Source organism: Cebus imitator, unplaced genomic scaffold, assembly GCF_001604975.1.
Source record: "Cebus imitator isolate Cc_AM_T3 unplaced genomic scaffold, Cebus_imitator-1.0 Scaffold660, whole genome shotgun sequence".
In the NCBI taxonomy this organism is placed as follows: Eukaryota; Metazoa; Chordata; class Mammalia; order Primates; family Cebidae; genus Cebus; species Cebus imitator.
Window position 1 is genome coordinate 525,847 of NW_016107975.1, and position 15,130 is coordinate 540,976.

A 15,130-nucleotide genomic window follows, 5' to 3' on the forward strand; every position below is an offset into this window, starting at 1 on the left:
TTTTTTTTCAGATAGCTCAAGGGTAAGGATGAAAGACTATACAAAGGATGAAAGGCAGACTGTTTCTGGCAAGGAGCTGCTACCTCCATATATTTTATCCTTCTCACTTTTAGTCTTGAGTCCTCTGCCCCCAGCCCAAAGTCATGAATAACTTCCTTGACCCATATGGCATCCACTTGGGAGGGTAGATCACTTAACTATCTAAAAAAAACATAACTGGAAGATCCACGTGTGTTGATAAGCAAGTAGTAAGGTTGAAGGTGAGGCTGACACCAAGATTTAATTGTACCTTACTAGAATGGGGCCAGATGTTACATTGAGTTCAATCACGGAATTTTTCACAACATGTAAGCAGGCAGAGTACAGGAAATCTAATTTTAGAAGCCTTATATCTAGGTATATTTTGGTAAGAAGAGTTTATTCTGGAAAGTCGTGGGTAAATTGCAGATTGTGTACCAGAGACTGTATTGCACTAACTGAAAAGAAATGCCACTTAATAAGAGTTGTGTCATTGTTGCAAATAGAATATAGTCGGGATTAAAATAGATGCATAAATGTCATGTGACATTATGTATGCTTGTATTGTATGTATAAAAGTTTAGAGAATTAATATTACTGTTTAGTTCAATTTCATTATGGTTGTGTTCATGAGCTTTTATGGTCTTCAGACTATATAGTCTCGTAAAGATTTAGCATGGAGTTTACTGCTCATTTCACTTTCATTCTCTTCCTTTCTGTATCTCCTTCATTGTGCTGTTTCTCCTCAGATTCTCAATTAAAGAGGGAAGTTAAACCTTTTAACATGCTAAGAGAAAGTCTGAAGCAGCTGCTGAGAGAAAAGTTAAGGAATGATAACTACAAGTGAGGCAATATTATTGTTCTAATTAGGACCCTGCCTGAAGAGATTTGACTCTGTAGATATAGGAATATGTAAACTAGAGGCAAACTATATACAATCATATTTTGCAACTATCAAACACAGTTATCAGAATAAAATAAATTACAGTTTCACTAGACCTTGATTCTAATGTCATGAATTTCATTATTCATGACATTAAATAGAGAACTGCGGATAATGCTTTATAGTGTTAAGAATTTTACAGCTCAGCTAAGAGAAGAAGCAGCAGCCTACATACTTTATTTTTAACATAGTGGGAAAAGTATTTAGATATAATGAAAGGAAGCACAGTATTGGTCAGGTTGAACAGGAACCTTAGCCAGAAGTATTCTTCTAGTAGTCAGGTGGGCCAGAATTGAACCCATGGGAAAAGTCATCCTAGAGGGTTTTGGCATCGAGGCATGCCTTTTCTCAGCTTGACAGAGTGTCCAGGCAAAGCCATGTGGTTTCTGAGTATGAATTTCAAAGAAAAAAGTCATCTAGAGAGGAATATTGCTGTTACATGTAAATGTAAGTGTCCTCTGATGTTTAAGCTTTGGTGGCCTCTGTCTGGTGAGTTTCCCACATTGGCTTTCATGGATATGTATGGATATGCCTCGTGTGTATGCCTTAAAAATCCTAGGCTCATCTGGTACATTCCATGTGCCTCTACCTAAACTGTAACCATTAGAAAGGGCTTACTGTATACACAGTGTCAGTCTCCATATGCAAGCCTGGAGCCTGAAAGTCGGAAGTCCTGCCTGTCCTGGCTGATGTCTCCCACCCCCTGCTTGCATTCTCCATTGTCCCTGATCGCGCAGCAGAGCTTCCCCGGACAAGTCCCTCACCCAACCCTGCCATCTTAACTGTTCTTATGGTAAGGTAAATACCTCTGACCCAACCCTGCCATTGTAACTGAACTTGTGGTCACGTATACTCCTTGCACCTACCCCCCACCACGGTAACTGATCTTACTCTGCAACACCCCCACCCCGCAAAAAACTACCCCAACCTATAAAGCCAATTCCCACATTAGCCGCTTCGCCTGTCCTTTCTCAGATTCCGCCCGCTTGCAGCCAAGCAAGAAATAAAACGGCCTTTTTGCCCACACAAAGCCTGTTTGGAAGATCTGTTTATTAAATGCACTTAATATTCGATACTATTGGACACGAATAACACACACGGAAAGCAATTTCACTGAGTGGGCCTCATCACTCCATACATTAATCTGCTTGCTCTAGCATCCAATTTCATTGGGTTGCTAGGTATTAATATGCCTCGTCTCTTTAAACTACTGATGTACAAATAAAAGTGACGGTGAGAACCTGGCTCAGGAAATGCAGTAGCCGGCCATATTGCATCCAAAGGTGAGTGCTCTGTAATAGGTGTGATAGTCAGTGTAAGGGGATGAGCATGAGTTTGAGCTATCAGGGACAGGTGTGTTTGGCCAGGAGCCTATCGTTGAGTATGGATGACCCTCCATGAGCGGTTCTGTGTGGGGTACACGTGCACAGATGGCTTTGAATGACTCCCTTCAGTATGTATTAGTGGGTGTATCATTTGTTTTCTGGGTAGAGCTCAGGAGCCTGAGCTAGCTGCTGACTGACCCTTTTCTCCACTTGTGCTATGGTGAGAAAGAGTGTGCCCAGAGAACCTCCTCCCCAGAAAGCCAAACTGGTTAAACTGGCTGCTCCCTGAATGAAGATAATTACTTCTGATAATCCCGTAAAAAGGAAGCAAAGAAAAGAAAAATAAGAATGAGAATAGCAGTGATAACTTTTCTAATAGCCTCCATGAGGTCACCCTGCTGATCCAATGTTTTCTTTTCCAGACCTTCTTTGTGCACTCTCTCAAGGCTTTGTTTCTTAAAAGTTTCATCGCTAGTGCCTGTCCTTCCATGTGGCCTCGAGAATCGTGGAAACTTTCTCAGCCACCTTTCTCCTTGCCTTTTTGGTAGGAGAATAGTTAGATAGCAAAGTCCACCGCATCTAGTGAACTTTGCTATCTAACTATTCATCGACGTCTTAGATCCCATTCTATGTACAAACCCACAGATAAGAATTTCCCTCTTCTGTGCAATTTTCCACCCACTGGCTCCTTTGCTGTTTACCTGGGCTCTCTCAACCAACCACACACTTTGTGTCTCTTGAGTTGTAAGGGAATTGTTTAGCTATTGAACCCACATACAAGTTCATGGTGCTCCAGGAAGACTGGAAAACCGGTAAGGCAGAATCTGGGAGGCTTCTTTATATAGGTCTTTCAGACACTGAGAGACTCTGCCTCAGTAAATAACATTGTGGTTATTGGTAATAAAACAATGCACAATGCAATGATAGAGGACAGCATCATGTGGCTAATTTAACACCTGTACAATATAGTAGCATATTATATAAGCTATACTTCTGATTTTTGTTTTATGTTTTTATTAAGTCACTACAAAACTGGATCACATATTTAGAATTATTTAGCAGAAAAATTACCATATTTTCTTTCAAGTTAATCAGAATTAAAGAAGTAGGCTTTGCTGACTATAGAACCGTGAGTGTGTCTTCTCAAGCAAAGGCAAAATATACATTTTGGAGAGGTTTGGAAGAGCAGTAAACATGAGTCTCTTTGGAAAGAAGGAACCAGGTTTCTGGTGGTATTATTTGAAATATATACTGATTATGTTACATACACTTAACAGAGATACACATAAAGAATCCCTTGCCAGACAAACAAGAAACTAACAACTAGAGTCTACTTGGAGGAGAATTAACAACTTGATAAATGGAGAAGAATCTGGTGGGAGAAAGATTTTTATGCTATACAATTTAACATTTCCATTTTTTTAATCACATGAATGCATTTTCTATTTATTTAAAAGAGTAAGAGAAAGAGAAGGTGACTTGGTAATGATACTCCCTTTATATGCTGGTAGGAATGAGTGTCCATGTCTATATCTGATATGAACAGGGCGAGCACCTTGGAGCTCTGAGGGATGAGGAATTAAACAGTTTCCATTGATAAATGCTGTCTGTTCATTGCTTGTGAGGGTGCAGATATTCCAGAGAAAGAAAGCAAATGTGTAACTCATATCCTTTGACATCTGTCAACTTTTTACTCATTGTCTGAATTAACTGTGTATAAAAATGAAATTAAATGTTTTGTTTAGAGCTAGGCATGGTAGCTCATGCCTGTAATTCCAGAGACTCGGGGGGCTGAGGCAGGAGGATTAGCTGAGCCCAAGAGTTTGAGACTTGAATGAGTCGTGATCACACCACTGCACCCAAGACTTGGACTACAGACCAAGATCCCGACTTCAAAAAACGTTTTGCTTAAAAAGTGTGATGCCCAGCTAAAAAAATGTATTAGACATGCGTAAGACTGTAGGGGAGGTGGATCATACCCACATAACCCATGGATCACAGTTGTTCAGACAGATGTTGTAAATCTGTAATTGATCATGGGAGCAGAAGTCTCGGGTGGGAGGAGACACTTCCAAATAATTTCAGTAGCAATCGAATGAAAGGACAAGACCAGATCAGAGCTGTCTTTGCTATATAACAGAGAAGCGACAAATGCTGAGAGGAGGAGGAGGTTGGGAGTGTTCTTCCAGCCTGAATATCAGCTAAATAAAGAGACATAAATGGATGACTCAGAGAGGTAGCCATTTACTTAACTAGTGATCTGTAGAGGCAGTTTAAAATTCTGTGTGTGCTCCATTTTATTTTTCAAGAGCCATTCAATCCTTAGGAATTACTCACGGCTGTGCTCTGTGCATTCTCTGTGGGCCTAGCAGGGAAGAAGACATCCCTGTGGCAATGGGCGATGAGAGGGTCATGACACGGATGCTCCTGGAATGCAGTCTCAGTGACAAGTTGTGTGGTAAGTACAGATTCCACAGACGTCTATCCTCTTATGAAGGCTAAGGTCTGGATTGATTCTAGAAGGAGGATGGTTTGATTTCCAGTAGAAATGAAGACAGTGGTGATAAAGGTTGGGGACTAGAGGCCCTTGTCTTTCTGGGGAGAGGGTAAGTACTAATCAGAGATACAGATGCTGCATCTTCAGTCTTGGTAGGAAAACTGCCAGAAGCAGCGTCATGCACACTTGAAGGGCTAAGAAACAGGGCCACTGGGGTTTCTGATTAGAGAGTTGCTCCCAGCAGTTTTTCTGTTGAATGGAAGTAGAGGGGAAAGTAGAAGAGATGACTTTTTCATGTACGCTGAGCTGAGAGCTGGTGGGTAGGGAAATTGCATGAACCCCAGGTGAGGCTTCCTCATTCTCTTCTCTTTCTGTGTGATTGCCTACCCAGTCATCCAGGAGAAGCAGTATGAAGTGATTATCGTCCCAACTTTCTTGGTTACTATCTTCCTCATCCTTCTTGGGGTCATCCTGTGGCTTTTCATGAGAGAACAAAGAACTCAACAGCAGCGTCCTGGACCTCGAGGTAAAAAGCTCAGACTTTGGGGCTGGGCAGGGGCTTAGAGAAGATGGAGATTAGGAAAAAATATGGTCCAAGTTTCAATGAGCCCATGTCTAGAAGTCTAAGTACCTGCAATGAAAGAGGCATGTGTTCCCTCCTGTGGAGTTGAGAGCAGGGTGATCTCTTTTCTAGGAAGTCCTGAGTTTGAGTTCAACACATGTTTATTGACTGAAGGAGAGTGTGCAAGAAAACCTCATATAACCTGTTTCATTTCCTATTGGACTATCAAAACTTTGACTGTATGAGTGCCTGAGGACTTAGGAGAAAGACCTAAAGTCCACGGCTTCATTAGCATCCTAGGAGGATGACATTTCACCCCATTTCATTCATTCCTACTCTTTGCCTCCAGGATATATGATGGAAAGGAGTGGCCTTCATGTTGTAATAGTCTTTGAAGTGCTAAGTAGAAGATGATAACAGGCTGTTCTGGAGTCCCACTGAGCATTTAATACAAGGGAATCGGCTCATACATGACGCTAAGGGTAAAAAGAAGCAAAAACAAAACCCTCATAATGATAAGCAACTCTATAGTGGCTGATCCTTAGATTGTCTTTAAATTTTATCGCAATTCTCACTTTGCTTTTATAAAACTTCTCAAACAAGTTGTCTAAACTCACCCCTGCTACTTCTACTCATCACGTTCTCTTTTGATCTCACGAAATTAGGGTTTTTTTCTCTATCATTTCACCAAAACAAGTCTTTCCAAACCCATCAGGGAGAGCTATGTTGACAAGCCCAGTGGTCAAGTCTTCGTCTTCGTCTTACTTGATCTGTCAAAAGCATTTGAAACAGTTTTGAACTTTTTCTATCTTGAAATACTTAAAAAAACTAAAGCCACTTCCTAAATGATATGATTTTTAGTCTTATGGATTCAAATATGTTTTCTATTCCAATGATAGTCCCTTGAACTCAATTCTCATATTAAACCACCTACTGTACAGTTTCAATAAAATAGAAATCTCTTGTGTAATATGCCCAAAACAAAGGTCCTGAAATTCTTTCACAAATGTCCTCTCCAAATAGTCTTGCCTGTCTTAGAAAATGGCAAGCCCTGTCTTCTGTGTTTTCATTCTCAAACCTTGAAGTTATCCTTAACTCCCTTCTTTCCCTCACAGTCCATATCTAATTCATAAGCAAACACTGTTACTCTATTTTAAAAATAAACCCAAGTTACTCTCACCTTTCACAGATCATTGCCATACACTCCTAACGTCCTGCTTCTGCCCCTACTCCTTTATAGAGAGGCTATAATTAGTCTTTTAATACAGTCAGTCCTGTTAATTATCAGCTTGAAATCTCTCTGCCACACACACACATGTAGTAGCTTCCCATCTTGCTCAGAATGAAAAATGACAAATTCTTCCCATGGCCTTCCATGATCTGCTCCTCCCTAGCCTTATCTCCTACCACTCTCCAATGATCCCACGTGGCTCCAGCTACACTGGCTTCCTTGCTGTTTCTCAGCTATTCCAGGTATGCTCCCTGCTTAATGCCTTTGCAATCTTTGCTCCCTTTGCCTACAGTACTCTTCCTGACATCGGCATGATTTGCTCCCTAGTTGCTTCCAGGCCTTTCTCAAATGTTATCTCATCAGAAAGGCCTTTCTTGACCTTCATATATAACATGGGTGACTGATGCTTCTTCTCCTCACCTTTTTTTTTTTTAAAAAAGATGGAGTCTTGCTATGTTGCTCAGGCTGAACACTAATTCCCAGGCTCAGGAGATCCTCCTGCCTTGGCCTCCCCAATAGTGGGGATTACAGGCTCATGGCACCACGCTCAGCTCCTTCTCCTTCCTTTATTTTCCTCCACAATATTAATTGCCTGACATATTATTAGCTGTTTCCTCTCCCCTGCCACTAGAAAGTAATTTTCAGGTGAATCTGGACTTTCCCTGTTCCCAACACCTAGAACAGCACGTGGCATGTTAATAGGTGACATTTGTTGAATAAATGAATGAATTAATGAATAAATGTAGGTTTAATAAGAGGATGAACCTCTCTTTTTTTTCTGGCAAAGGGAGGGAGAAAGCACCAGAAGACTTTTTTGACAAAGACTCGAGGAAATATGAAATAATTTGACTTTTGGGGCGACTTGATGGAGAAAGAATAACCATAGCTTGAAGTTTATTAATTATCCATACCTTTCTGTTGAAAGCCATTTGTCTGACTTAAATGGCAGTTCTCAGTGGCAGTTACCTCCACCTTTAGGCATCTGTGGTTTGGATACCTATTAGGAACTTTCCTAACTGTCTCCACACCACCCTCATGGGGAGTGCTCAACTGGAACCCTGAGGAAGACAGAAAGGAAGTGTCATGAGCACTTTCCTGGGGTCCTTCTTGAGTTGTCCTAAAAAGCTCTGAGGATTATTATAAAGGCTCTACACGCGTGGCATTGATGCCGGTTTATGGAGAAGCGTGAGAAGACAACTCCACATTGGCCTGAGAGAAAACTGCTGAAGGAACTTCCTTGCCAATTTGTTTCAGGCTCTGCTTTCCGGGAATCCCTAGGGCAGGGAAAAACTAGTTGACATCATCTCTCTGTTCTAGACATTGCCCCTGTCCCTCCATCTAGGGACCTAAGCTGGGAAGCAGCTGGATGTGGAGGAAATGTGGCTTTGCCACTTAAGGAGACATCTGTGGAAAACTTTCTGGGAGCTACCACACCTGCCTTGGCTAAGCTGGAGGTGCCCCGGGAGCAACTCTCTGAAGTTCTGGAGCAGATTTGCAATGGTAGCTGTGGGCCCATCTTTCGAGCCAGTATGAACACTGGGGACCCTTCTAAGCCCAAGAGTGTTATTCTCAAAGCTTTAAAAGGTAAAACAAGAAGTGTTTCACCCCCCACTTCCCTGACAGTAAAGATTAACAGGATTTGCGAACATTGAGATGTTAATCAACAGACAGTTGTGATTACAACTGTGTACAAAAGAAGGAAATACAGAGTGGGACCTTGAGACAGAAATGTTCTTCTTGGTGTCTTTTTTAAAAAATGTTACAAATTGTTTATTTGTGGATCTTCACCCACATCTCCAAATAATAACTAAAATGACTAACCCAAATAAGTATAATGTTATGATGAGAAAGATGTCAGCTGTAGGTTTTCACGCAGTCTTTATTATGTTGAGGTACCTTCCTTCTGTACTTACTATGTTTTCACATACATAATTTCTTGTATTTTTTATAATAATTTTCTGATCCTGAGGCTTCTAAATCAGTAAAATGGGAGTAATAATTATTGTAAAAAATGCAAGAAATTATGTATGTGAAAACATAGCAGTGGTTGGTACAGAGTAAGCACTCAAAATGGCAGCTGTTATAATGATAATTACATAACATGAGTTTGTGTAGTGTTTTTATAATGAAAGGATATTGGATTTTATCAAATGCCTTTTCTGCATTGATCGAAATGATCACATGATGTTTATCCTTTATCCTGTTACTGTGGTATGTCACAGAATTGATTTGCATATGTCGAAACATCTTTGCATCCTAGGTTCCCTGGCTCATCTTTGGCTATTGAGGCTGTTAAAACTGATGTTTTCACAATGAATGTTACTTGGACTAGGATTCCATGGTTGTTTCCTCATTTTACTTTACTCTTTGATACCCCTTCCTGATAACGATATTTCTTTCCTTTTTTTTTTTTTTTTTTGAGACAGTTTCACTCTTGTCACCCAGGCTGGAGTGCAGTGGTGTGATCTGGGCTCATGGCAATCTTCACCTCCCAGGTTTAAGAGATTCTTCTGCCTTAGCCTCCCAAGTAGCTGGGATTATAGGCGTGTGCCACCATGCCCAGCTAATTTTTGTATTATTAGTAGAGACAGGGTTTCACTATATTGGCCAGGCTGATCTCGAACTCCTGACCTCAGGTGATCCACTTCCCTTGGCCTCCCAAAGTGCTGGGATTACAGGTATGAGCCACTGAGCCCAGCTGATGTTATATTTCTTTCTCTCTCTCTCTCTCTTCCTTTTTTCTGCATGATACGGGCCAGTAATGATGGATACATAGAACAAGGATAAGACAAGCAAGGATATTAATCCAAAGGCCTAGACAGTGATAACTTTTTAATGCAAACAGACTATCTCTATATTTAGGCAGATGAAAGCCTATCCAGTTCTAATAATTATGATTCCTTGTTACCTTTGATAAAAGTTCAGTGACATTAAGCATCATCATCTTCTAATGGGTCCCCTTTGTATTTATTTTTGCCTGCACTCACTCCCACGTAGGACCTTAAGAATTATCACCTTAAGTTGCCACCTGTGCCTGACTCCCACTCATTGAGGATGCGCTGACTTCTGACTGCCTGGCTCTTCCGTCCTCTACAGAACCAGCTGGGCCCCATGAGGTACAGGATTTCTTGGGGCGAGTCCAATTCCATCAATACCTGGGGAAACACAACAACCTGGTGCAGCTGGAAGGCTGCTGCACCGAAAAGCTGCCACTCTATATGGTGATGGAGGATGTGGTCCACGGAGACCTGCTCAGCTTTCTCTGGACCTGTCGCCGGGTGAGCAGTAGGGTAGAGGTATTAGGAGGTTAAGACTTGACCTTCTTGATTAGCTTTTCACATGTCAATTAGTGTGACAAATGACAAAATGCAGAGACATTATAATAACACGACAGAATAATTATCACCATCTAATAGAACTTTTTGTAATTATAGAAACGTTCTGTAACTGCTCCATCCAATATAAGCCACTAATCGCAGATGGCTTCTGGACACTTGAAATGTGGCTGATGTGATGGAGAAACTAAATTTTGAATTTTATTTAATTTTAAATAATGTAAGTTGAAATAGCCACATGTGACTAATGAGCACAGAGTGGACAGTGTAAGTTTAGAGCATGGACTTTGGGCTCTACCTCCTGCTAGTTATGTGACTGAGAAAGTCACCTTTCTGATCCTGAGTCTTCTAAATCAGTAAAATGGGAGTAATAATTATTATTAAAAAAAACTACAAGAAATTACGTGTGTGAAAACATAGCAGTGATTGGTACAGAGTAAGCACTCAAAATGGCAGCTGTTACAATGATAATTACATAACAACATCAGTATTTTTGGTAATGGTTATAATTTTGTTGTTGTTACTGTGTTTTCTATTCTGTAACATCACCATAGTATGGTAGGGCAAACTCAGGGAGAAATTTAGCTGGTAAAGCTTTTGTACCTCAAACTCATGTTTTTTAAAATTAAAATGTTCAGAAATTTCTAGCCTCAAATGGTTGTCCCTTTCCTTAAAATTTCCCTTGTTCTATACTCCTCTGTTAGAACTGCTACCTGTTTCCCTACTTTCTCAGCTTGCTGGTGGGCAAGTTCAGTACTCATTGAACCTCGTTAATATGCTGAGTATTGTACAACTGAACATGTATGGAAAGGGCCCCTGTTGGTATCTTCCACCCAGTGTTGTCAATAGCGCAATGTGCAAGTATTTAGGCATTTTAAACTTTTTAAAGAGGTCGCTCATCTAAAACTTGTTTTGTGCTCTAACTGCACTAGCTTCTTTCCATTTTTCAAAAATACCATGTGTTTCTATTTCAGATTATCTTTATATATTTTTCTAGCTCCATCAAACTTCTCCCTTCTGTCCTTTTTATAGTTAATGTCTACTCATCCTTCAGATTTCATCAAACACTTTCCCTGTCCCTCCAACTGAATCCACTCTCTTCTGCCCACCATCATATGCTCTCTTGGCACTTTGTACATTTCCTTTATGGCACTTACAGATATGTAACCATTTATTTATGTATGATTATTTGATTCTGATTCACATGCGTCTGCCACACAACAAGCTCCAGAAGGCAGCAGCCATGCTATTTTACTCATGCTTGTATTTCAAGTTTCTAACATGCAATGAGGGACATTTCAGGCATTCAGTAAAGATGCATTGAGTTAATGTACTAAATTAATCATGAGCACGTGTGTGCTCCCATGTGCATATGCACATGTGCATACACACAGAGCCCCAGAAAAATTGCTGCTTTTTTTTTTTTTTTTTTTTTTTTTTTTTGAGACGGAGTTTCGCTCTTGTTGCCCAGGCTGGAGTGCAATGGTGCGATCTCGGCTCACTGCAACCTCCGCCTCCTGGGTTCAGGCAATTCTCCTGCCTCAGCCTCCTGAGTAGCTGAGATTACTACAGGCACGCACCACCATGCCCAGCTAATTTTTTGTATTTTTAGTAGAGACGGGGTTTCACCATGTTGACCAGGATGGTCTCGATCTCTTGACCTCGTGATCCACCCACCTCAGCCCCCCAAAGTGCTGGGATTACAGGCGTGAGCCACCGCGCCTGGCAAAATTGCCACTTTGTTCAGTGGATAGTCTATTTATACTTGTCTTACTTACCTGCTATTCATCTATGTCTGTCATTGTTTTTCCAGTCCAATGGATCATTTTATTTATCTGCCTATCCCCACGTCAGCCTCACTTTGAACATTAATTCTTATATTTTCTAAGCTTTGATAACTGCATTTCAGAGTATCTCTGCCCAACTTTATTTCTTTTCCAAATCTGTTCGGGCCATTTCAATGTAATGGTTTTTTTTCCCCTGTCTCTTTAGGATGTGATGACCATGGATGGTATTCTCTATGATCTCACAGAAAAACAAGTATATCACATCGGAAAGCAGGTCCTTTTGGCTCTGGTAAGATGGGGCAAAATGACAACTGATGGTGTGACATTTCCTTGTTAGCCTTGTTTTTGATGCCATCTTTCTCATATTCATATTCTCAAGTAGTGTCTATGTTTCAAAGAAAAGCAGATAGAAATTAGAGCATGAATAAATTGTTTTTAGTCCCTTCTTTGGGGATTTATCTAGACAGTTTACTACACTATTGGTAATTTCAGGAAGAAAGTAGTTAACTTGGGGTTGATACAAGGAACAGGAAGGATTTTAAATACTTTTCAGCCTGAAAAGTCAACAGCCAGGGCCCAGAGGTATGCGCCCATTTACCTGATACTCTTACATCCCCGTATGTACTAATAATAGATGTAAAAGAGAGAGATAGGGAAGCGAGTAGGGAGAAGATATGGAAAGAGAAACTGAATGGGTGAAAGGCTGCAGAACTAGAAGGAAGTATGCAATTTTACACCTGAAAAACAAGAAACACTAGTTCAGAGCATGTGTGCTTGGAGACTTGCTTTGATACTGAATGTGATAGGCTGTACATATAATTATAAAATGATTAAGGAACAAGTGAAAGAGGAGCAATGAGAAGAGCAACAGCTGGATCGTTCCTTTATTTTAAACCAACTTAAATAAAGAGGTAAGAGAAAGAACTCAGGGTTCAAGATGTTTAAGATAAAAAATTTACCTTTACAAGAATTACCCAGGAAGTTTGTATGCCTATTTCTGTGAAACTATTTAAATAGCTGTGTTTAAAATTAACATTTTCTACGGAAAATCAGGGCTCTGTGAAGCTACTGTTTTAAGAATTTGTTGTATCTTGCTACCTCAAGGTGTGAAATATGCCAGGGATCTAAGTGGAATCAGGAAAAGGTTAGAAAAAAAATTAAGGTGCGTAAAGAGTCATAGTTATGGTTGAAGCACCCGTGGGACAAGGGAGAGTACACAGCATATATATGAATATTGTCTATGGTGTTTGGGTGGCCTGGTGGGTATGTTCCCTTGATTAAAGGTGTCAGGATACAGCCTACCCTGGACTCAGAACCGCAATTGCGGAGGTGCCGCACAGGGATGAGTTGTTCAAATTGGTGCATTCATCGGGTCCCTGTGCTACCTGTTACAAGGCAATATCGTACTGCAAAATTGCCTTAACAACCTCAAAGTCAGTTACATTCTTTAATTCTTATCATGGCAGTATTGTTTCTTATTTTAAAGCTTCACCAGACACAGAGACCTGCTACTTTTCTCTGTCATCAATGATTGGAAATGATCACCTTTACCTTTTAATTTTCTGTACCATCCTTCTTTAGTGATCACAGCCCTCAATCTCCAGATCTTCAGTCATGTATAGCTTTGCAACTTCTCCTTAAGCCTTAAATCGTTTGATACCAGAGGAAATGACAACATACATCCGCTATCACAGGGTGCCGTGGCTCTCCAATGCTTTGTTGACTGTACTAGAATTGGATATTTCTTAAAAATATAGGTTACCAGGTCTTTCTTCCTACATTTTGGTTTAGCAAATCTGGGGTGAAAATCTTATGTTTAAAAAACTCTCAGGCAATTCCAATATGCAGACTGACTTGAGAATTTTTAGTAGAGTTTGTATAGTACATCCTATGAATTATAATACCTGGTTCCGGTCACTACCACTTAATAACCCTGTGGCCTTTTGTAATCATTTAGATTTATCTAAAAGAGAATTTCCTAATTCAACTCATGCAGTTATTTTAGGGAAAAATTATATATATATGTGTGTGTGTGTGTGTGTGTGTGTGTATGTATATTATATATATAAAATCACACTCAGTTTTGGTATGTATTACATTGTTTTCGGGCCTACTGATAGAAATTTGGAATCTACTCTCTTCTCCAGTGTCTAGCTGGGAAAGGAAAAGCAAGCAGGGGTCAGTGTTTGACAGAGTCGGTAATTATATTTTCAAAATCCAGTATTAATGTCATTTGAATTATTTGCTCAATTTGGTAATCTTAAACACAATGCAGAAACGTGTGATTCATTAGCATGCTTTGGAAGTGACATACCATTATTAGTGAGATTTGTTCAGAGTAGAAAACGTCTTTGTGTTTTTGAAGATTCCTAGAACTGCCTCTCCTTGTTTGTGACCCAAGCTGTGACCTCAGACAACTGATCATATTTGATTTTATACTGATAGGAATTCCTGCAGGATAAGCACTTGTTCCATGGGGATGTGGCAGCCAGGAATATCTTGATCCAAAGTGATCTCACTGCTAAGCTCTGTGGATTGGGCCTGGCTTATGAAGTTTATACCCGAGGGGCCATCTCTTCTCAAACCATACCTCTCAAGTGGCTTGCCCCAGAACGGCTTCTCCTAAGACCTGCTGGCATCAAAGCAGATGTGTAAGGTTTATTCCTAGACTCTGAGTTTACTTTCTTTGTGACTTGGGTGTTCTCCCTGAACATGATTTGATCTGTTGCCAATTATGTCTACAAATAAAATCTCTACTTAGAAATTAAACATACCCTATCAAGCAGAAATGTTATGTGACAGAGTTCATGTTTGTCATCTGTCTGCAACTCTTTTTGGTACCTTTTCAACTACTTCTTTTCTTTTCTTTCCTTTTCTTTTCTTCTCTTTTCTTTTCTTAAGACAAGATCTCACTATGTTGCCCAGGCTGAAGTGCAGTGGCATGATCACAGCTCACTGCAGCCTCCACCTCCTGGGCTCAAGCTATCTTCCTACCTCTGCCTCCCTAGAAGCTACGACTACAGGCATGCACCACCACACTTGGCTATTTTTTTTTTTTTTTTTCTTGATAGAGACAAGGTCTCACTCTGCTGCTCAGGCTGGTCTAGAACTTCTGGGCACAAGTTATCCTTTCACTTTGGCCTCCCAAAGTTCTGGGATTCCAGGCATAAGCCACCATGCCCAGCCTCAAGTATTTCTTCTGCGTTAGATTACCAGTCTTAATTTGAAAAAAAAAAAAAGTGAAAAGATTATTCACATCAATATCTAAGGAATTCATCTAGTAAAGTCTCTTTTATCTGAAGGAGGTAGGTCCGCTTAACCAAAAGGCCAGTTAAACCATAAATTATTAAAATAAAAAGAAATATACATACCTTCAATAACTTATTTTAACATAAAACTTATAAATATACATTCATCTATATGGTTTTTTTG

At 40.2% G+C, this 15,130-nt stretch overlaps 1 protein-coding gene across 5 annotated transcripts in view; it reads left to right on the forward strand.

Moving 5' to 3' along the window:
* STYK1 (serine/threonine/tyrosine kinase 1) overlaps positions 1 to 15,130 on the forward strand; it is a 46,218-nt gene that overhangs the window by 23,618 nt on the left and 7,470 nt on the right. For 2 of the 5 annotated variants that reach the window (XM_037734779.1, XM_037734778.1), the window contains exons 2-7: positions 4,656 to 4,744; positions 5,175 to 5,309; positions 7,894 to 8,160; positions 9,673 to 9,872; positions 11,904 to 11,987; positions 14,144 to 14,349. In XM_037734779.1, the coding sequence (XP_037590707.1) occupies positions 4,681 to 4,744; positions 5,175 to 5,309; positions 7,894 to 8,160; positions 9,673 to 9,872; positions 11,904 to 11,987; positions 14,144 to 14,349 (956 nt within the window). In that variant the 5' untranslated portion in view covers positions 4,656 to 4,680. The remainder of the gene's footprint in view (positions 1 to 4,655; positions 4,745 to 5,174; positions 5,310 to 7,893; positions 8,161 to 9,672; positions 9,873 to 11,903; positions 11,988 to 14,143; positions 14,350 to 15,130) is intronic. The other 3 variants (XM_037734780.1, XM_037734781.1, XM_017518178.2) reach the window with 3 other exon arrangements.